General features: G+C 41.6%; 2 protein-coding genes across 5 annotated transcripts in view; one reads left to right on the top strand and one right to left on the bottom strand.

Annotated features, from left to right (window-relative positions):
* Positions 1–11,319, top strand: part of dpy19l3 (dpy-19 like C-mannosyltransferase 3) — a 57,317-nt gene extending 45,998 nt beyond the window's left edge. For all 4 annotated transcript variants that reach the window (XM_038700853.1, XM_038700852.1, XM_038700851.1 and 1 more), the window contains 3 exons: positions 2,468–2,600; positions 4,922–5,080; positions 6,606–11,319. In XM_038700853.1, the coding sequence (XP_038556781.1) occupies positions 2,468–2,600; positions 4,922–5,080; positions 6,606–6,809 (496 nt within the window). In that variant the 3' untranslated portion in view covers positions 6,810–11,319. The remainder of the gene's footprint in view (positions 1–2,467; positions 2,601–4,921; positions 5,081–6,605) is intronic.
* The window catches only part of si:ch211-186j3.6 (neural-cadherin), a 298,231-nt gene continuing 285,443 nt past the window's right edge, over positions 11,310–24,097 (bottom strand). Inside the window, exons 36-37 of the mRNA XM_038700849.1 lie at positions 16,068–16,222; positions 11,310–14,791 (exon numbers count right to left, since the gene is read on the bottom strand). Coding sequence (XP_038556777.1) covers positions 14,183–14,791; positions 16,068–16,222 — 764 coding nt within the window. The 3' untranslated portion in view covers positions 11,310–14,182. The remainder of the gene's footprint in view (positions 14,792–16,067; positions 16,223–24,097) is intronic.

The following is a 24,097-nucleotide window of genomic DNA, read 5'->3' as shown; positions in this document are numbered from 1 at the left end:
AGTAGTGTTGAACAGTAAGTAAAGGTACTGTCCAATCTTTACTTGATGAACTTGCTCAGCCCAAATTGTCCTTACGTGCGTATACGGTTTATTCCAATACAAATCTGATGTCAGAGATGAAATCGGTGACACACTGACATAATATCTTGATGAAGCCAACTTTCTGTTCAGCTTATGTGGACCCACGGTCTAGCATAATATGACCTGAATTACATAAAATGTCATGAGTCAGATCTAGTGTCTCCCGCTTCAACATGGAATCCATCATGTGATACGACCCAAAGCATCTTTATGAAATCGTAAACATCCTGATAGCCTGCAGCTCCCATGTAGAGCTGAACACGAGTTGAGGTCATTGTGACCTTCTCTGTTAGTTAATTCAGAAAATACAGAAAATAACAATTTTTCTACCACAATACGAACAGGATTGTTCAGATGTTTTTCGTGCAAACAGTTTGAGACATTTTCCTCTGTATTACTAAGATGCTTTTTAAAGAGAGCCTTTTATACACATTTTCAGGTCAATAATTGTATATGCTTTAATCTTTAAAAAAACAGCGTTCTTTTTCATCGCAAATAATCATTGCTGCAGCACCTCTATTCACCCTCAGTCTAAAACGATTTGTTTTAGCATTTCTCTCTCTAAGTCCCCACCTTACTGTGGTATGATTGGGTAGTACTGGATGTGCCTTTGTGATCTGTGAGCACAATCGCCAACTTGGTTAATGATAGAGATCCTAGGGGCTCCCTTGCCTGTGACTTAGCCTATTGCCTTAATTTTCTAGTTGGTCTTTATTACAAAGTAGAAAGGATATGATTAGTTAATTTACCACTCACACACTAATATGTTAGGGGGTATATGTTAAGATAGCCTTTTCATTAGCCTTTGCTTGAACATTGTGTGTCTTATGGCCAATACATGATTAGCACAAAAGTCCAATAACAAAACATCACTCAGATCAGCAAGACCTCCCTTCCAGGTTTCTCCACCATTGCCCATGTGAGCAGAACTAGACAGTCCCTAGAGGGAATCCCTTCCAAGACGCCACCCAGAGACTCCAAGACGATTGGGTACTCTAACTTGCTGTTTGGTGCATAAGCTTGCACAACAGTCAGAGCCTTCCCCATAGCAACTTGCAGTTGCATAGAGGCGACCCTCTCATTGTCATTTGGGGAGAACTCCAACACAGTGACGCTCAGCTGGGGGCTCGTGGGCAACTCTAGAGAAGGAGAGAGTACAGAGATGTAGAGGTCGCAGAGGTGAGTCCGTCTATTGCTAGTTGGTACCGCTCCAGATCCCGTTCCTTCCCCGCCAGAAAGGTGACATTCCACATCCCTAGGACCAGGCTGCGGTGCCGGGAATCAGCACGCCAAACTTACTTCTCTCAAGTTGTTGATCCTCTGACTTTTCATCGAGCGCTAAAATGTATTTTTAGTTTGGGGTCGTGACCAAATACAGGGCACAAGGTTGTTTATTTATCATTATACAACACAAGGTTGTGTAAAAAAAAAAAAGAAAGTTTGATGTTAACAGTCAAAATATGGTAACATAACAATAAATAAATACATACTACAGTTATTTAGATACATACATGCATTCACGTTTACACCCAGAACAGTCCGCAGCGCTTGGAAAACGATCTGCCCTGCGAGTGCGTGATCCGGGATGTTGATGTTAGTTCTAATTAGCCATCGTTACATAATACGCTGTACCTTTCAGTTACAGGATGACTAGCTGTTGACATTTACATCGATATCAATCCACTATTTGTTTTATTCTAAGTCCTACATTGTCCCATCAGGCAAGAATCAGGTACTGGTATTTAGCATGTGTTTGAGTATGCTGCTAGCTTTGTGACCCAATCCTGTGTCAATATCTTATGTTTGGTCTTGTGGTGACGATATGAAACCTGAGTGTCTACATTAAGATCCAGTTTGGATAATAAGCAACACACAGGTTAACATGCACACACACACACACACCAAGTTGTCATATAACTTGCCAAAACCTCACAAGACTTGCCCTTGTATTTTTCTGTACAACAGTAACTGCTCATCTTTTGCCATCTCTTTGTAATTTAATGTGTCTTTGCGAAGAATGTTTTTCGTATTTGTCCTGATGTAGATAGCCGCTGTCCTTGAAGCCACGTCACTGAAAGAAACTTAAATGAAATTCTTTCAGTAAGCTCCAATTATTGGTATAAATGCGGAATGCTAAAGCATGGGGACTGAAAAACAAAGCTAGAAAATAAACTAAAACAAAATTCAGTCAAACTATGATGACTGGATGCACCTGCGTATACTCACCACACTTCTTCAAACATCTTTCTGTGATACCTTTATTTTTAATTATTTTTTCAGTTTTACACTTGCTCACAAAGCTTTGTTATGGTATATATGATCTATGTATTTAGAGCGGTGAATGATGTGTCCTTCTCTCTCCCTTCTCTCTCTGTTTGTCCGACAGCACAAAGACCCCTGAGCGGGCTGTATTTGCAGGCAGCATGCAGCTGCTGGCTGGTATCAAGCTGTGCACAGGCAGAGTTCTCACCAACCACCCCCATTACGAAGATAAAGACCTGCGGGAGAGAACCAGACAGGTACTGTAGGCTGCACTATACCGTCAGATAGACACAGGAGTGTGGAAACAAGCAGAGGGGCTGCAGGAAAATTTCAACTTTGAAGTCAGTAGATGGCAATTACAGTGTCAGCTATAAAAGTGAGTCGTGTTGATTAGAATGAATTAGCAACATGCCCTGATTTAAATGAATTAGCAGGATGTGGGGAGTTATTAGTTTGTGTTCAGACAGAGTGCAGGGCAAACTTTAGAGGCAGTGCGATGTAAGTCACCATTAGACGCAAATTCATTCGTGGTGGCGGGAATTGACTTGTCCCAGGGCTTCATGAGGGGAAGGGAGGGGGGGCGGTAGCTGAGGCAGTGGGAGGAGGTGGTGGGGTGTGGGGGTTTCAGCTCTCAGCCAGGTGTTCAGTTCATTTTAAATATAAAAACTTGACATCCAAAAACACTGATCACAAAAATGAAAGGCTAGAACAAACAGCTGATGAAATAACGCAAATTAGCTTTAAAATGATTTATCTGTTTTTGTTTCTGCTTCTGCGTTGTTTGCGTGTCTTCTTCACAATGAGCAGGAAGTAATGTGTGGGTCATCTCTTGGGTAACTGAGCCTATGTTTTGCCTCCCAGTGGGAAGTCAGCCATGCTGAGCTGCTGGCGAGGCCTGAGTTTAATGTGGAGCTCATTAATGATCCACGACAATGGTGCAGACCTTCTGGGCTCTTGAGTGTGTGTGTGTGTGTGTGGTATTGAGGAAAACAACTGAGAGAATGCATTTTTAAACATTTGTGAGAACTTTGTGGGATTAATTTGTGTGTTACTACAAACAATTAATTAGTGGACAAAGAACACAGTTGTTCATGTGGGTTATTTCTCTTTTCTGAATAAATTCACATACCCAGCTGTTGAAAAGTTTTATTTGTGTGTGCAAACTGTAGCACAAAGTTTGTGTGAAAAGAGTGTGTTTTCTCTAGAGCTGCACGATTTGGAGAAAAGGTCATATTGTGATTATTGTGGACAATATTGCGATTTGTGATTCGATTATAATGAAACAAATGGTATTGTGAGTCTACTTGCCTAATTATCAAGGAAAATACTGAGATTTTAAATTCTGTATTTCTCAACTTGAACAAAGTTAAACGATAAACCATATTTATAACAATAACTAGTAAAACAGATGTAAAACCGGTTTTATTTCTGTGGGTTGTTTTTATTCATTAAATGCTTGTGCAAGCAACAGGCTCTACATTGGTCTCTAATTTGTTAATGCTAAGTATTAACTTGTCAATAATCATATTGTTCAACATTTGAAAGTTTACTGTAGTACGTCTAACTATTTTTAAAGTCCCGCCTCATCCAGGCTGTGATTGGTCGGTTAACGAAAAGTGTCACTGACAAGCAAACGTTAAATGTTCAGTTCTTTCGTTGCTCCGGTGACGAGTCTGACAATGTTTTGACCGTTTAGCGGCGGGGAGGGGAGGGGGTTACGGTAGGTTGTTGTCTTAAAAGTTACACGCACACTTCTCATAAATCATTTTTCTGATTGCATTTTGGCCAATCCTTTTGTAGAGGCACAAGCGAGAGCGCGGTGTGGACGACAATGAGCAGACTGTAGCGCACACACAGAAGAGAGTGTCACACGCACTTTTCTGTTTTATTAAATCACACACTTTTTGCGGTTATGTAATTGCACATGACGACATCGCGATTGCGATTAGATTTACTGTGCAGCCCTAGTTTTGTCCAGAAAATCTAAGAAGGTAGTGTATTTGTGGGGTTTGAAGGATAACCTCCATATTATTCTCTATTTTTTTCCCTTCGTCGAAAAAACCCAAAACCAATCATGTGTTAGTAAAGAATTCTACTGGGCTAATGAGTTTTGTCTGTGCTGATCAGCAAAAGGTGTTCTTAGAAAAAACTTCTTAGAGTACGGGTTAAATAATTTGTCCATTTAAATCTTTGGTGTGTGAAGTTGGTCAAAAGTTTTATTTCATCTGTAACAAATAAAAGATGAACCATAACAGATTTTAGAAAGTTCTTCTATGTTTAACACTTTTGTTTTGTTCTCGCTCGGATTTAATTTCACTCATAATCACTTTCATTCTGATTTTGTCAGTAAACATGTTGTAATTTAATCTAAACCAACTTTCATCAAAACTGTAATTCAGAAAATAAATGTGCCTGGTAATTGAGTTCCAGGAGAGACGTTTTTCTCCTTCCAACAATATTGGTGTTAAATTATAAAGCCAGATGATTTGCAGGCAAAAAAAAAAAAAAAGCAATCACAAATCCACACAAACCTAAAAAAAAATCCACTTCCATTCTGTGTGTGTGTGTGTGAGAGCAGGTGTATCAGGTGTATGCTCGCCAGTCCCCGGAGGAAGTCTATGGCATCCTGAGGGCCATTGGAGCCGACTATGTGGTGCTAGAAAACAGCATCTGCTACGAGCGGAGGCACAGGCGAGGCTGCAGACTGCGGGACCTGCTCGACCTCGCCAACGGACATGTGGGTGGCATTTATTTAATGTGACTCATCACTCTGTCTGTCTGTGTGTGTGTGTGCGCCGTCCCCTCTGCCAACTTCTGTGACTGGGTGAAAGCTCTCAGCCTCCGCACAGATCAATAGTCTCACTTCTCATCTGCACATCACTGTCTCTTACTCTCTCCCTGTCATCCCCCCCCCCCCCCCCCCTCCATCTCTCCTTATTTTGACGGTGGACGCTCTGGCTATTTGGATTACCAGAGGCGAGACAAGCTTCAGTCTGGCTGTCTGGCTCAGAGTGGTGTACGACACATGAACCACAGTCCATGTTTTTGTTTGTGACTGCGTAAATGTGGCACAGCACACACATCTGACATAGACAGCTTTATTGAAGCCGTCTGTCTCTGGCTTTCCTTTGTTTTCTTTCATTCTTACTTTTTGTTTTCTTACGTGTTTGTCTTTCTTGTCTTTTCCTGTTTCTGTCCTATTTTTCTTTCTTTCAATATCAGGGCCATGTATCTGTGAAGTCTCAGTCTCTCTTTAGGACAACACAGCAGCTGGACTTGCCTTTAAGTTACCACTAACCGAGAATATTGCAGCATTTGTTTTGTATAATATCACCTTGAACAGTATATTTTGAATAATCCCTCTTTTACCTAACTGCACCATCTTATCTCACTAATTGAAGTACATAGTTGAAACCCATCACAATAATCTCCTGCCTCTTCAAACAACAGCTGGTCCTAATGATTTACATGAATGCATATAAAAAAAATGACTTTATTTATTTAACATAGTTGCATTTACAGTTTATTGTTGGGGTAGTAGCTGTATATTGAAATGTTGAGAATTAAACAGCTTCGGGTTTCTGAAAACAAAATCCGGACTGCTTTGTCAGGACTGCATGGGTGTGGATTGATCACATTTGATTGACAGTGTCCTAGAAACATAAGCAAACAACCCCAATCACATTTTGATTTTACCTAACTACGACGGGTGCCCAGAAATATGTGACATCACCTTTTATCCAACTCACACAAACAAACAGCGTCAAAAGAAAGGATTAAATTATTTACTAATCTCTCATGTAAAAGCTGTTGCAACTTTGGCAGAAAATAGTGTAGTCGTTTGGGAACCAATCAAGTTGACTGAGAAAATAGGTTTAAAACATTCCTCTAATATTGACGATGAACATCTTATTCATTTCTGAGTTCTTATTTATTTAGTTCTTTACATTTGATGTTATAAAATAATTTGCCACGTTTTAGGCATTCTTTCAAATTCAAAATGGCAATCAATGATTAAAAATTTAAAAAAACAAGTCATATTTGTGAAGAATCAAAATGACTTCGGCTCTCCTCCCCCCCAATGCTATAATGCGGTCCTGCAGAGTTTCTGCCAGACCCAGCTGGCAGGAGTGCAAAGTGAAATTAGAGCCTGTGAGAGGCTGTCGATCACCCTGTTGGTGGTGTTTGTTTACAGCAGTTATATCTCAAGGCCCCTTTAAGAATATAAATGATGATGACCTGCTCATTCTCTGATCCATCAGATCATGGACGGACCGGGAGAGAATGACCCAGACCTCGTTCCTGCCTCCCACCCTCGATTTTGCGAGGCCATCAAGACGGACACGGGGGGTTACACCGCTCTGTTTACCAGAACATTCCAGAACAAAACCTTTCACGTGTACCGGGTCAAGAAGAAACGCAAGAAAAGCGCCAAGAGCTCGTCAGAGCCCAGCGCGACTCGATAGAAGGGCTGCAAGAAAAAACCCGTCAGAGGCCAGAGGGGAGAGAGACGGAGGAGAAGAAGAGATAAAGGCTCTGAATCCTCGCTGTTCCTCTGTCTCCTCCCTGCACTGCGCCCAGCTGTGATCATGCCCATTATTTTTTTAACACGTGGCTCTGTGAACTGTGGCGTTAGAGCAGTGGGCCGGTTCAAGCTTGGGGCTGCATTGCTTTAGTTAGTGGAGTGTGGAATCACCTATAGGAGTCCTGCTTTGGGCTGTTCTCTCGCCACCCGCTCACCCTGCCCTTCTCCCAGCTCTCACTGGTGCAGATGAACAGAAACAACAGTTAGATCTCTGAGCAGTGTCTGGAACACCAAGAGCAACCGGTAATACTTCAGTTTTATTTCTATTAGTTAGTCATTTCTGCACCATTGTTCATGAAATGAACAAAATAATATTCAAAGAGTGTGAAATATTGTTTTCGCTTTCATACTGAGTAGGTTGGTTCAGTAGCACTCAGGTCAATAGCATTTATCAAATCGAGATCAAACACCAAATCTACTCATCAAATCTTTTAAAAGTCTTTATTAAAGCAGGGGTAGGCAATTTATTTTCAGAAGCAGTTTTTATTATATTATATATATGCCAACAGCAATCAATAAATTATATACTCTGTAAAGAAATCTCATATCTGTGGCTGTTGCAGGGCTGTAATAAGCACGGCCAACCAACCTGTGCGTAAATGTGTTTAGGGGAGTGGCTTTGGTGGGAGGCCTGATGGGAGGGGGTGGGATTTTTCAGTTGGACATTTTCAGAATCTACCTGTCTCTTGCTAGTTCTCCAAGCTGCCTACCCCAGCTTTAAATCTATTATTCAAGTTTAGCTTTTAACGCAAAAGTCATAAATAACTCAAAGATTGACACTGAAAAATTCAATACATTGTAATAAAAAAGCTTTTCTAGAGGAGCTCAGTAAGAAGCTCTATCATATTTACTATTGAGCTCCTCGTGCCAGGGGAGATTTGTTGAGCTAAACAGATCTAGGGATTTTAACTGACATCTTGTAGGAGCGTGATACATTTTTGGGAGGTGTGAATGAATCTATGGAAGAGCTCTAGTGAATTAAGACATTTTCTATTTTTGTCTTTTTCTTTTTTAGAAAAAAAAAGATAAAGAAAAACTCTTTCTTACTTTGACAAAACAGTTCCAACTCAAGGTGCATTTAACCAGCCTTTTCCGTAGCTTTCAGCTGCATTAGAGGACGGCTCATTTGTCAGTTGGAGAGGTCAAAGGTCGTTGCTATTGGTCCAAGGTGCAAATCTGTGGCTCAAAGTTTGCCAGAGTCGAAGTTGAAAAATTCACGCGGATTAACTTCACCCCTGCGAGCTAATCCAGAGATCATGGTGATTCCACTGAAATAAACTGAATGCACCCTGACATCTCTGGTGAGCGGGCCTTCATCATCTCACCCGCAGCATTTTTAGGACTTCTAGTTTGTGTTCATTTAAAAAAAGCGAGCTCACTCTTGACCTTGGACATAGTAGTGTGACTACACAATCCCAAATCGAGTTCCACCTTCTAGCTTTTTGCGGAGCTTTCAGCTATATCACACAGTCTTCTAAAAGCGCTGTGGAGGAAACGGCTCCATCTCCATCAGGACTGTGCAAACTACGTCCACCGAGTTGGGATTGTGTTGTTAAACTGCTATTTCCACAGTCACCAATAAACTTGGGATTTGGCCTTTTTTCAGAAAGCACATTTCTTGTCTAAAACTTGACTGTGTGGTAGTGTCTTGTGTGTTCTTGAGTATATATTTAGTCACAGTAGAAGGAAGGTTGCACAGCTGTGGGATTTGTGGGGGAAAGCCACACTGAATAACTTTGACCGTTAGCTTGACTCCGATCCGATGGCACTTTTTTAATTTTTTTTTTATCCAGTCACATTTGGCTCCGCAGTGACAGATGTTATCAATTACCCCTGAAAAGAAAAAATAATAGAATAATTTTGTTAGTGTCGATTCCCGCCTGGTGGGAACATGTTCCATCGGTGCTTAAATGTGTTTTTGCTGTAAAACTGAGGTCAAAGCTGGTACCAAGTGATATTTGTGGCGGTGTTGTTGTGTTTGCTGTCGGCTCTGTGATTCTCATCATCAGCAGACTCAACCTTTTCACTCTCTCTTCTCGCTTTCTCTCTCTCTCTCACACACACACACACACACACAGCCGCGAACAGACATGAATAATGTAAGTGGCGAGGAAATTGCAGCAGGCTGACAACGACGCTGATTCCCCGCCGCAATCCAAAATAGTTTGTTAGAGAGGAGAGAGAGAGGGGGGCAACGCTTGCATATCAAACTGAGGCTTTGTGGTTAGAAAAGAAAGTGGGGAGGACAGAAAAGGCTCTTATTTAAACCGCAGCGGAGGAGAAATGAGAGCGCATCAAAACATGGATCTGAACCCCTTCCTCGTTTGCTTTTTTTTTTTTTTTTCTCTCGAACCAAAAAGGAAAGCAGAGGAAAAGAGGTGATTGAAAGGTTGGAGGCTAGCTGTGTCGGTAATTATGGGTTGGCCAGTCAAGAGTTGCCTGTTGCCAATGAGCTGTCATGTAGGTACGACACACACACACACACACACACACACACACTCACACACGTTTCCCTCCCTCCCCTGGTCTCAGTCTGCCTATATCTTGTACACTTGTTAATAAGGGCCGCTGTCTTTGATAATCCACACACTCGCGGATGCATGAACACTCCTGCTCACAGTTGTTGTGGGGCTTTTGAAAACGTGTTGTTCGTTAAGCGCACAGCCTCATTGTAATGCATACCAATCGCATCAGTGTGAAACAGCACCACTTGTCCCTCCCCACCTCTTCCCGCCTTCATATTGGATGTTTAATTTAGGAGATGTCTGATTGCTTTATTTGAGAGCGAAGTGATTCCATTATCTTTGCCTAATAAGAGTGTACTAATGTAATATATATTTTTTTCAGCATTCTTCATTTCCATACATATTGGGATTAGTAGTTCATTCAGAGTTGCGATGTCTGATGTCTTTGGTTTTCTTAATGAAAAGGAGATGAGGAAAGCCATTAAGGTGTACAGGAAGCAGCTCAACACTCCATTTAGGCTAATTTTTTTTAAGAACTAGTTGCTGAAACAAACATGGCCACTATTTCACAAATTCACGTTTGTGCTTGTTAAATGAATAGTTTGAGTAGAGAGAGAGGAAATAAATAGAGTAATTCCTTTGCCATAAACCAGACTAAAGGCCACATTCACACCTGTATCTGTATTTTTCAGAATAAAACAATTCTTTAGAAATCTGTGATAATAATACAGATTTCTTTGATCTTGCCACTGTATGGCCAAATGTATTTGGGCAGACTCTTATTACACCCATATGGATTAAAGGATCCCCTTAGTCAAGCTTTTGACACAGTTAAATGTTCCTTATCCGCACATTGACTTTGCTTATTTGCTATATGTGATTTATTGATAATGGGTGTAAATGTGCTGCTGAACAGCGTCCACTATTGTGTACTATTCGACCCCATTTAACCCCAGGGGCATTAGTGAGGTCGGACACTGATGAGGCCTGGTTCTCAGATGCCCTTCAGATTCATCCCATCATGTGAAAAAGGGTGTAGTCCGGAAGTATGCATATGTGCAGACACACGAGATGGGACACAATCAGATGCAACCTTAAACTTGTCCGTGTAGTCTTGGTTAGTGTTTGGGGGCGTGGGTAAAAATAAACCTAGATTTTAGAGCTCATTTCACTGTAAGATCATTTGTATTCATGATGAACTGCAGTTATGATGCACCTGCCAGTCTCAGACAAACCACCTGACAAGCATCTCTCTGGAAGCATCCAAACAGATGATCCCACTGAGCCAGTGCCATGTAAATACATTAAAAGTGTTTCTGAATGTGAAATTTCCACGCGGCGTACAAAGGTCTAAATAATGTGTGTGATGAGGGAGCACACATTGGTACTTCAGAAATGATCGACAGGCCTTTTCCTATAAAGGATGTTCCCGGCACATGCTCGGCCAGCCTGTGCACCACTCTTGATTGGTCCCTGAGGTTAATGCAGGGAGCTGATCCTGCTCCTTTTAAGGCTACATATTTGCTGAAGAGCAGCTTGTGACCGTGAACATCATCACTTCAGCACAAGTTCCGTTAATGTACAATTTGACCATCAAGAACACCTGTCAGTGGTTGAAACCATGTACTTCTGCATTTATTTGAAAAGGGGATACTGTGTTATGCGAGTGCCTTTGGTGATTTTCTCCATTTTGCTCTGCTATTTCTTTTTTCCAAGAACACCTTGTACAACAGAGATTTCTACTGCAGGACATTTTTCATATCAGAAATCTTTACTTTGCAATTCAAACTGTTCTCTTAGTACATTATTGGTGTATGTGAGATACCTGATTCGAGTTGAAATATGTTCCAATGCCAGTGTTAGCTATTAGACACATCCTTGTTCAGTGGCAGTATGATCAATAAAAGTCATTTCTTTTCCCAACAATGTCATTTCTCTTCACTCTTTAGTTACTTTTTATCTGATGTAGTCACGATTCAGCACAGTCACTGGTGCAAATAAATGAATTTATTGAGAAAAGAAGTTCAAAGCAAATACAAAACACTTACATAACTGTTCAAAGGTCATCACCATCATGATGATAAAAAAGATATGTTCCGTTAGATTTTTTTTTTCCTCAGAAGCTGCACATTTTAAATCGATGGCGCTTTTCTCGACAAAAAGCAATAACTGTAATTAATCTATCTCTGTATTTACAAATGAGGTAAAAACAATAACTTTGTTCACAACATGTTTGCACCCAGAACACAACATTTAAGAAGCTGTTATATGGTACAAATGAATGGTGGTGGGAAGTGAGTTGCTGGTCTTTACAGCTGCAGAGAGAGAAGTGAAGCATGTCTTCATCCCTCACCACTGTGCGTGGCTCAGACTCGGCCCGTCTCTATACACTGGAATAAAAAACAAGCATCCCTCTCTAGAAAATCCCCACTGTCTATAGAAAAAAGCCTGTGTCTTAATTTCAGGCATCATCCCACAGCATACTGCACCCTCACCTGACCGCCAAGTCTCTTAGTTTTAAAAGCCGCATTGTTGCCTCTGCTTTTCAGAAAATAGCATGTTTCTGGAAAGCTGCGAATTTGGGAATCGACTCCTCTGTCTTTTTTGAAAGTACCCGCAATCCTTTGGTTTTTTTCCAGCATGACAGCAAGCCATCAGCTCCTATTAGGATTAGTGGTCTGACGCGTTTTCACACACACTCCTACCCTAACTGCTCTCTGCCGACAGGCTCGGCTCTGCCAGCGTGAAGACGGATAAAAAGAGCGCGATGAGAGCGCTGCTGCTCCTTCCAGCAGAATACACCGCCTGAGATGCCAGGTGAAGGCAGGTTGGCTTTTTTGGAGGACTGCAGGGAGGAGGGGTGGGGACTTACGACTTTTGTATCTATGCCATTTGCGGTGCCACTGTTTCTGCAGAAAGCCATTGCTCCCAGCATATCCCACCTTCCCCCTCTCTACAGCTCCCTACAGAGCTACTGAGCTCCATGGTGGCACATTTCACCGCTGAGGCAGGCACTTGATAAGATGGTTCCTCTCTGCCTGTCTTCCTCATTTGCTCTGTGATTCAGCCCTCTACCCTGTAATCATCTCTCTTATCAACGGTGAAAAGAACAGGTCCTTTTCAGACACTGTACTCCTCTCCCCCTTCGCTGCTTTATTAATGTTCTTTGCCTTTTTGTTCTTTTTAGACAAATTGTTCTCACTGGTTCCACAACAGCAGGGAGGGTTTTTTTTGCTGTTTTTTTTTTTTGTACAGTTGAGAGGAGGAAAAAAAGATCCATCAACCTGATGTGACAAGAAAGCCAAATAAAAGGAACGCTTGCCACTGTGCTGACAATTCACAGCTAGGATAAAAGCTGCAGAGTTATTATTTTCTATCAGTCCATTTTCCCACAGTCACAATTATTGCACCGTTTCAGCCAACAGTAATTTAGCAAGGGACAATAGATAAATGTATGTGTGAATTGCGCATATGGCACAGGCATCACAGCTCGGAAATATATGAATAATTATTATAATATATATATATAATATATCTCCTTCATCCTCCTCCTCCGCCTCTTTCCATTTGTATTTATCGAGTAGTCACCTTGGAAAGCTGTTTGACATAGTTTGTATTCTACCGAGCAATTGTCTGTTGAAATAGTCTCTCGCAGACGCCACATTTGGTATGCCTGAGGAAGAGCGTACGCAGAGCAGAGCAACAGAGCAACAGAGCAAGTGTTTCCTCCTTCCCGCAGTCCGCACGTCCGCTCCCATTTCTTTGTTACAAAGCTGTTTGAATTTTTGTGCACCCTCCCTCGGGTAAGGAGGACTGAGCGGCGGAGGAGCACAAATGAGAATAGGAAATCACAAGACGAGGGCGCAGTAGTAAGTAGAAAGCTTGATGTCTTACAACCCACGGAGCGTTGAAACTTGAAACACTCAACCAATACAGAATTACTCAACCCAGCGAAACACACATTACCAGAAGAAAATATAAATCTCACCCCACATCCCAGTGATGGTCAAAGCACTTTTTTTTTCTCATACAAACATTGACAAAAGCTGTGTACAGCCAGGCAGCGAGAACGCAACGTGTCCACTATATACTGAAAATCCAGACTCTGTTTTATATGGGCTACTCAGGATGATCCCACTCATCTTCACTGTCTTGTCAGGTAAAAGCACAGAGTGGGATTTATGTAAGAGTGCTGTGTTTATTTACAACAATTTAATTCAGCAGCGAGGTGCTAAAAACACATTTTATGTGGCACTGATTTGCTCAGACATAAATAAAATACCTAGCCCAAACATTTTCATTTCACGTTTTAGGCCTTCGGCTGAAACTCACCCAGAGTAGCTCACAACGAGTGCAAAAAAATAGAAGAAATTTTGGGTTTTACACGCTGTGGCTGAAACTGATTTGTATAACAGTGAAGCTAAGCTCCATCATGATGAGTAGCCCCGGGTAGAGAATGACGTTCTGAAGCCTTTAACCTGACTGGCAGGTTCGATAACATCTGCTCCGGCAAAATTGTCATCCAAGGTAGAGGGAGCGCAGAGTGACAGGCTCTTTTCACAGGGACACTTTCATCTGTCTGTTAGGCCACAATGTTGTTTGACGGCGCTCATCATCCAGTACATACAGCTCCTTCTATGTCAGTCGTGACGGTTGTGCAGCGAGTGTCTCTGCCAGTCAGCGTGTTGCAGTTTTCCCACCTCCGGTCGCCGCTAAGCGTCTGCTAATAGATAGTTTCAGGGCGGCCCTTTATCAGGGTCCTATCAGTTTGTTCTGTGTGCGTCTGGGCTCAGAGGTCGCTGGCTTCTGCTCGCTCATATAGCGCCCTCAGCTTCTCAAAGCGAGGCCCCCACTCCCCGAGCGTCTCCTCCCTCCCCCCCTCCCTTCCCCCGTCTCCACTGCTGCACCCGTCCAGCCCTGAAGAGCTGAAGGAGCTGAGGGAGCCGGCGGGCGAGCCCCCTCCCTCGGTGGAAAAGACCTGCAGGGAGTCGAAAGGCCCAGTGTCCGGATGCTGGTCAGCGTCGCGGATAATCTCACACAGGTAGCGGGCCAGGTCCTGGCTGGAGAAGGACAGGGAGCGGCGTGCCAGCTGGGAGGGGCGGGCCTGGCCCTGGGCTGGGAGTCTGGTGGGAGGGACGTCCCTACGGAAGCTTGTAGTGGTGGTGGCAGTGGAGGTGGTGGAAGCTGCAGAGGGAGGCAGGGTGGTGGAGCTGGCTGTCCGGCTGAGGGGTTCCAGCGGCTGTGCAGAGGCCGGGGCGGGGGGCGCCTGGTGGAGGAGATGATGGTGGTGGTGGGGAGGAGGAGGAGGGTGGTGCAGGGCTCTGGAGCGGCAGTACTGGACCGACTGGGCTGGGCTCGGCTGGAGGGACTTCTGCAGCTCCGCCATGTCGTAGGCATTCTGGAAATGCATGCAAAAGCAGAGAAAAACTCCCAGTTAGCACAGAAGCTGTAAAAAGGAAAGAAAGAGCAAACAGAGTGAAAGACTGAATGTTTAGGGGAGAGAGGTGAGGCAGGAAAAATGAAATGTGACAGAGAGAGAGTAGAAAAATGAAAAGAGAGCAGAAAAACAATCAGCTCTCCCCATTACGTTTCCTGTGAATGTTCCACCTATTTAAGTTTCCAATCTATCTCCATTTACTGTCTCAGTGAAGTCACCGTAATTCTGGATGTCTGTGCGTGTGTGTTTGTGTTTGTCTGTGTGTGTGTGTGTGTGTGTGTGAGACCAGGAACATAAAAAATAGCGGAGGTGATTCAGAAAGGGGATGAAGGGCGTCTCTCTATACATCTCTTATGCGCACTGCTGCAATGGGGTTTAGGAGCCTCCAATACTTTCACATATACTTTAACAGCCTTCAACATCACTTCACTGCCAATGTGATTCCACCAAAACTGTAAACACGGCAGCAGAGATGAAAAAAACGGAGGGATGTAGGAGGAGGAGGAGGAGGAGGAGGAGGAGGGTGAGGAGGAGGAAAAGATATGCACGGAGGAGGTGTAGGTCGCTTTGCAAAACTGATTATGTGATGAGTGGAAAGTGCTGTTTTTATTCCTCTAGAGAGCTTTCAAACAAGACTCTCGAGAATTAACTGCAGCATCTGCTCTGCTATAGAAGATCAGGACTGTGTATGTGTGTGTGTGTGTGGTTTATGTTTGACTGCAGGTGATTAACACTACGAAGGACAAGACCTTCAGGGTTTTTGGATACTGACAAGGTGTGTGTGTGTGTGTGTGTGTGTGTTAGCAACGTAGTGGTCACATGTGTTTGTTTCGATCAAAGCTGTGATATTATGCAAGCTCTTAAGTGCTGTTGAGTGCTTGTGGGTTACAGTGGCTGTTGGAGAGAAGAGATAAGGATTTCGCGTGGGTCTAATTAAAACGCTAGAACTCGCACGTGCGCGCGCACACACACAAACAGAGTGGGGATTCTATTCCAAATTGAATTGACTGAAACAACTATAAAGCTGCCACCGTGCAGCCACTGCTGTGTATTTTCAAAGTAAAAAAATTATTCAGTTGAAACATTTCACCTTCATGCAAGTAGAAGAAAGTTGTTAATGTCACATTACACAGCATATACTTGCTTGTAAGTTTATGAATGTTACTGTGCTTCTGTGTGAAGGCGAGTGTATCTTTGTTAGCTTTATCACAAGGGTGCGCGTGTCTGAGTGATGTACCTGGTCCTCCTCCCCGCCTCCCTCCTCGTCATAGTTGAGGACGTTCTCTCGGATGTCCTCCCAGCCGTCGTGGTGGGCTGAGACGTGGTAAACGCCCTCCTTCAGCCCTTTGTAGCTCCTCCAGCGGGTGTACAGGAAAATTCCCAACAGCAGCACTGGAGTTAAGACAGACAGCAAAGGAGGTTCAACAAATTGAATGATTGCAAATCCTTCAACAAATTAAGGTATGGCCCCAGAGAGAGGTGCTGTTCGATGGAGTTGGCCTTGAGCATCATTTGCCAAAAATGTGACCTGAGATGTGATATGTTGTGGGGTTCAACTGATAATGATGCTGTAGATTTCGAGTTAACAAGTGTTATTTTATGCCTGACATTTGACAAAATAGATTTCAAGGATATCAAGGAGTGTTTGAAATAGGTAACTCTAGTGATCTGTTAGGGGCGAGCAGAGCGTAAAAAGTGCAGTGTTTTAAAATGATTTTATTGAGGAAAAAAATCTATTTCATATTTTGTAACTTTTTGTAAGTGCTGTTTATGAAGAAATCTACTAAGCATTTGCATCCATGGCAGGAACTTTTCTTCATATATATATATATACTTTTACTTCAATATATTTTTCCTATGTATATTTTCTGCTTCAGACCACATTTCTCTTAAACAGCATTAACATTCTTGCAAGTCCAGAAATAACAGTAGAATATATGCATATATACTTAGAATTGGGTCAAAATGTTGCATTAGAATCATATTGGCTAAAGGTTTCACTTTCAGTTTCCCCTCTATCTTGTTGGACAGTTACTAAATATGGTATTAAACAACATCATATCAGAACTCGACGTGACTGGCTCCACTGGACAGTATCAGATTTCCAATTAAAGACTATTTAAAATGCATATTAAAATGATGATTCACATCCTCATTCCTTCCTGCCAATATCTCTGTAGCTAAGAGTAATTATAACTGTGTGATTGCATGACAGGCCCTGTAGGCATAGAACAGCCTTTAGATTGTAGCTGCTGTTGGCAGTGCAGACTGTGATTGGTTATTAATTACATTACATGTAAAGAATACTAATGATGCCCTGGCCAATGGAAGCCAATGCAGACGTTTTATTAGTGCTACTTACACTCCCATTACTGATTGACAGTTTTGAAATGTGAATGTGGAAGAAAAAAGTGGAAGAGCTTTCAGTTTCACTTCATGAAGAATGTTCAGGTGATTTACCTTTAGTCAAAAGCAGATTGTAGGCACCACACACACACACACACTTAATTCAACCAATCTGCATGTATTTCCCACTCTAGCATTGCTGTGACCTTTTTAGATGTCTAACAAATCCCATGTGCCATGTCTCATCTGAAATCACCTCTTGTTAATGCTGCAGAATTTACTAGCCTTTCCGTGATATTAATCTGCTTTATAGCTACATAAACTCTTAGTTAGAACCCGCCGATTTATCGTTTTGCAGATATTATCGGCCGATATATCTGCATCGGCGTTTATCCGATATGACTATTAACAAAAAGAAACAGAGTTGGATCCTTCCCTCAGGTCATGAGTGTTGCATAGTTTGCCCAACAGAGGGCGTACTGCAGCTCCTCTGTTCAAAACACTACAGCACCACAGAACAAAACATCAGCTGACCGCAGTCTCCCAGAGCTCAGAGCGGCTCTGGAGCTACGGTGAGGAGCTCCTGGTAGCTCAGTGTTCCCGTTGAGTTTGTCTTTTGTCACGTCAATTACATGACTTAAATAATAATAAAAATTACTACAGATTTTAAAATCCTCCAATATTGAAATCAATTTCGGACTTAAAAATCCCATATTGGTTGGGCTCTGCTCTTAGTGTTTCATTCTGACATTTATTTTTTCATTTTGATTCAGCTGTTTTATCTCAAATCAAACAGTTGAATTAAAGGGACTTTTTTGTCCCTGCAGAACTGCAAAAGGAGCAACTTGTACAATCTTTAGTGCATGTTGAGATGACATTTAATCATTTAAAATCATGTCATTAATAGAGGCAAACAGAATTACCTTCTGAGTCATACGTTATCTTCAAATCTGCTTTTGCACTCCATGGGAGAGCTGCGTTAAATCACATTTGAGACAAGCAGCAATCACATACAGCAAACGATTTCAACTGGCAGTGCTATAAATACCGTGGCTGTTCAAATCCTATTAATCTGAGGTAAGACATAACTGTGAAAAATTTGTGATCTTGAACATCTTTTAAACACACGCTCCCCTCTTTCCTTCATCATCAACCTCCGCTTTTGCTTTTTAAGCCACACGTCTTTCTCCTACATCACAGCTAAAACTCAACAGCCAATCAATCATGTAAGCACACGGCACTCAAACTCCTCGTGAATTGATAACACCCCATTAAATAGCCAACCCTCCGACAACTCTGTAAGAGTAAATCCACTCAGCCAGAAACCAGCTGCACAGTACGGGAGGAAAAATCAATATTCATTTACTGTCAACTTGTTCCCCTCACCACAACTCCAGTCTCTGGATTTTTATAAGATTAAATTGTTTCAAGAGATTCACTTTTTCATTTTCAGAGCGGCATTGTGGCTTTTAACGGCAGTGAAGAAACTGAAAGACAGACTTTAGTTTTGGCAGGAGACACATGTGGTTGACTGCTGCAGAGAGTGGCCTTGATAGACAGGCAGTGAATTGACAAAAACAAGGTCATAGGTTCAGTCCCCTGTACTGTGATATCATGGAATGATTACTGGAATGATGGACATTTCGTCGTGCCATGTCAACGCAGTTTTTGGTGTTCAGGCTGTCCCCTGCCCCGACTCATTTACTGTGGGGTGAGCTTCCCAACGACAGAACCCCCAACCTGGTGCAACCTGGAGGAATCCAAAGCCAATGATAAGTCTTGAGGCATTAAGGCTGTGCCATATTAAATACTTTAAATATGATCATCAAGCTGCTGGTTTCTGACAGAATCAGTTAATTATTAATTATTATAATTACAGGAATTTGCTGTAATCCAATTCACTCAAAAATGAAATAAATTAAAATAAATTCTTTAAAAAATGCATTATACCAAAGTCAGGACAAAATAATAGTGTTTTTAAAGACATACAGTAAGTTACAACGTCAGATGGAAATGATGGTTATGAGATTCAATGTAACCTGTAGAGTTTTTGATCACGGTTATGGAACAATGTTTTGATGGGCTCATCCGTATGCTCCCAGTGTCTCATGTCAGAGGGCTATAAGTAAGGGCTTCTTTGCAGCTCAAATTGCACAAAAACGAAGAATGTCTAATGTTTTACCTGCAAATTTGAGGGTGTGGGTTTCACTATAACATCAGTAGGCTATAAGCTGTAAGTGGGTGATTTCAACACTCAGGGATTCATACATTGAACATATGACTTAGGGAAAAAACAGTGCTCAGATGGAAATAATCTCAAAAGAAATTATGCAGGTTTCAAAATGTAACACACAAGTCACAATGTAACTCCGGAGGATAATTAGCTGTATGTACTGAGCAAGCCAACTTCACTTGTAGATGAATTTGCTGTACCTTTTTCCAAGAATGCTAGTTCAAAGATAATTCTGGTTTATTGAAACTTGTGTCTGATATTCATAGTTTCAGCCATCATTCCTATTGATAAACCTGTACTCACTGAGTTAATTGCTGGTGTCTGAGAAGGACAGTGAAATTGCTAAAAAGAAGTCTGGCAGCACAAGAAACAGAAGCGGTCAGATCATCATGAACATTTAAACAAGACCCAAGTTAGCCAAACTTATGTGTTTGGAGAAGTTCATGATTTGAAGTTATCAGGTGGGTTAGCTAGCTGTCTACTTATAGCTACTAGCTAACTACCAAGCTACTAACCATCCTCAGCCTTTTATTAATGTCACACCTTTGTTTTTCTTTTTTTTAATGTAATATGTTTTATCTGCTGTGTTTCTTGGGTATTTTATGTGTTTCATACCCTGTACTTTTATCAGCCTTGTTTTTATTTCTTTATTTCTTTTCTTTTTCTATTTACGTTTGTTTGTTTCATCTTGATTTTCCCACACTTTGTAACACAGTTTTGAAAAGTGATGCATGAAAAAAAAAGTGTATTGTTATCAATACATCAAAATGTACTGTATCTTTGCAGATTCTCAACATTTACACTTTTTTCAGCTGGTTGCCGTAGGCTATGTGGATGCGTAAACAAGCAACAAACTTACACATGGACTCAATTAAGGCTTCCTTTTTCTCACTTGGGTGAGAAAATAGACAGCAAAAAAGCCAGGATGTCATGTGAATAGAGACATACAAAGATATCCAATCTTGAGCTGCTGTGAGGACGACTGTACTATACTGCATGGATCAATATTCTCTGTGCATTAGGGCTTAGGCCTATATGAGGGGCAAAATACAGCTTGTACATAGACTGAAACAAAGAACCTGCAAATATAAGAGGTCTAATACCCCTTGGTCTATGGTGGTTGAGTTTATGTCTTTATGTGTTTACACTTGCTGTCTGCTGTGTGTGTGTGTGTGTGTTTGAGTGTGAAGAAAGAAGTGGCTAGTGTGAGCTCCATGGGGAAGTGAGCAAGGAAGCTGGAGGTCAGGGCGTACAAGATGAATCTGCTCTGTTCAAAGGCTCTCTCTAGAGGGCAAACAGAGAAATGGAGAATTTGATCTGTATTTCTGACAGTGTGTGAGTGTGTGTGTGTGTGTGTGTGTGGGGGGGGGGGTGTTGTAAAGAGAGATTATGTGTTTATTTGTTTATACTGCCTCCAAGGTCCCGCTGTCTCTTTGACCATCACTCCTTTTTTTGTTTAACTTTCTTACTCCCTCTGCCTAACTCATACCCCAATATTCTTTTTCTTGGCCTTTAACAAACCCCTAAGCTACTCCTGGATCAAGCCCTGGGCTAGCTGCACCACAATAGATATTACACATACTCCTCAAAATCATACCCATACCAATTCACTTCTAAATGTCATTGCTACAGTCATAAAAATCACTGGAACTGTTTGAAATGAACTGTTTGAAATGAACGTCCTGCAGAGGCCTCTCAAAACATCAGCGCTGCTCCTTGTTTTAAGACCCAATGCACAGATGAGGCGGCATGCCTACTGTAGTGAACAACGGTGTGGATTTGTGCATTTTACATTGAATAAATTTGGAGCTACCCTAAATTCCTTTCTCCTCCCCAGAGAAGAAGGGGAGGGGTCAAAGTTGCTTTCTCTAAGTGCTAGCCCGACCATAAAACTGGCACCTTTTTGATTCCGAAGCTGATAACGCGGGGCCTGACTGTTAAACTGAGAGAGGGACACGAACCAGCCATTAGCATTTCCCTAAACAGCCTATCAAAACTGGCCCCCCCACACATGTTTCCGTGGCAACTGACCTTATTCTTTGTTTTATTACCACATCAAAAAGGAAAACCCCTGTCTCACCCAAGTGTGACATGGTCCAGACACTGAACTTTCAATGACAAAGGACTGCAGTCTCCAAAGACTCAAAGCATTTAATTAAGTTAATTAAATCTTTAGTTACCTGATTACGTTTGCCTCTATTTGAGTAGTTATGTTAACTGTTGTTGCTATCTGTTGTTGATATTAGTGCTGAAAAGAAAGTTACTTGTGCAGTGTTTTTATTTTCAGCACTACACTCCTTTATCTAATGTAATCAATGCTTGTTCATAATACTTTCCTACAAAATTTCTTTAGAAATGATGACAAAGAAATGTTTTACTATACTCTTAATCGCCAGCTTGAATTTAAGGATGAATCAACAATATTCCCAGTTCCTAAGGAGAGACGATCTTTGATTTAATCCAAGCTTTCCTCATGTAACCTGAGCTCCCCCAAGTGGACGAAACAAGTATTACATGCCCTCATCGGAAATGCCGTTAAATGTATAAATATCCTGACCAATAATGTGACAATTGTTTCCTGTTACCAAATGCTTAGAACAGTACAACCGTTCGACCATTGAGGTTCGATTGTGGAAAATATTTGATTATAATACGTGCAAATAGATTTCTTTTCTTTAGACATTAAGTCTTCTCTCTTCTCTTCGCTGTTGGCTCTTCCACTCTGCTCTGCTCTCTGCCTCGCCAGGCAGCGCCCAGACTCGGCCAGCGAAACAGGCCTTTTTGTTTCGCTTGAAGCTACACACCTGAAGTGCCGAGACATCGATCTGCCTTCAGTTTGTTTTATTTTCTTTATTTCTTTTGTTTGTTAAAGTTAGAAGTTCGTTAAGTTACACTGGACTAATTCAGGAACGACCAAGTTCCATTTTAAGCCTTTTCGTCGAGCCAACTTCACCGAGGTCAGACCAAGCCACGTGGTCTCGCCAGCTACAACGAAGGAAACCTGAAAACAGCCGAATTGCCAGACGGAGGAGGCGTTTTCAATCTGACACGGAGAACCCCGGAGAATCCCTAGCAAAAAGCCAGGATCGAGCAGCTAGAGTGGGACCCGTGCAACAGGCCGAAAGCAGGCTGTCGACAAGCAGTAAGACTTAACACACGTTCTGTGATCAGATATGTCCATTTTAACTCCTAAATTATAGCATTAGTTTACTTTCAGTAGCTCTTCTATGCCGTATGAGTCAAATGCTTCCCACAATCGAACCTCCAGGCTCATTGTTCAGCAAATGTTTATGTTCCCTGTATCCAACCATCTTTTTATCACCTTAGTTAGAGAATAAATTCACTGTAATATAATCAAGAGCTGTGTGTCTTGCCTATTTCTAGTTCCTGCCAAGAGAATTGACCCTTTAGATATGAGACTGACTGACTGATTTAAGATAATTGAGCGATTATTAACTAACTGATCACTAGTAATAATTGTATAATTATTAAAACTACCTAGAGGTCCGGAGACTCTAGGATTATCACAACTCCGGTGGTGCCCTGAAACGAGGAATGAAATAAAATTAAATAAAATGATTTTATGAATCTTAAAAATTCATAATTGGGTATCAATTCTTATAAATGTATTAAAATGCATAACTAACATTTTTAGGTCTGCTACAATATCCAATGAGCAGAGAAATCCACTGTACCATGAGCAGTTCAAAGGGCCCTGAATGAGTGTGTGTGTAATGGTATTTCCGGTGAGTCAATCAATTTCCAAGCTGCCCTGCAATGAGATCGGTGTCTACGAGTACATCAACGCAAGTCAATAATATAGAATGGATTTTAGCCTCATCAAACTATAATTCTGTTTACCGCAGCCATCTGTCTATACATGCTTGATTTATCACTGCTCTTCTTCTCTCTGCTGTTTTTTTGTGCCATTGTTTGACCAGTACAGGGTTTTTGAGACCAGTACTAATATGTTGCTGCTAGTAAACCTCTCTTAAACCTTTATAAGTGCAATGAGGTTTGTACTTGTTTCTAGCTTGATGACTGTCTACAGGAAAATGATACGGTTGAACAACTATAATTATGTGCAGTTGTTGATTTTCTTTCCAGTTCACACACAGTTTAGGAACACAAACTATCTCTCAAATGCAATAAAGGAAATCTTCCCACACCGAGTATTTTCTTGCCTAAAACTTTGCATGTAAGTGTGTAAAAGGTTTTGTGTCATTCATTTAGCTCACAAACACAGTAAAACTCTCCATGGGAACATAATATAATTTATCCAAGGCCAATATTTCAGCTTGGTCCACATCTGTTCTCTGGCTTTCGCTCTGTTGTTCGTCTTCTCAAGGTAACTGCTGAGTGTCTCGTTCTATATATACACACACACCTCCTCCTCTTGGAAAGATAGTGTCAAGAGTGTCACACTTCAATCTAGGTGTTTCTCAGCAACACAAAGATGTGACTATGAATAGACCTTCACAACGACATGCAGGGACATTTTGAACTATAGCATACAAACAGACAAGGACGTTATTGGTGATGTTTTGCAATGTGAGGTTTCAAAATAAATGTTTTTTTACTTTTATTCTGTTTGTCTGTTTTCCCTATATACCTCACATCAGTATGCGTCTTCGATCACTGAACATCGTTATTGTTGAGTCCAGGTATAAATTCACCTCCTAGGTGAA

This window comes from Micropterus salmoides, unplaced genomic scaffold, assembly GCF_014851395.1.
Source record: "Micropterus salmoides isolate LMB-PRFRI ecotype aquatic unplaced genomic scaffold, ASM1485139v1 Ms_hic_scaffold_6, whole genome shotgun sequence".
Taxonomy (NCBI): Eukaryota; Metazoa; Chordata; class Actinopteri; order Centrarchiformes; family Centrarchidae; genus Micropterus; species Micropterus salmoides.
This window is presented reverse-complemented; position numbering and strand designations above follow the sequence as displayed.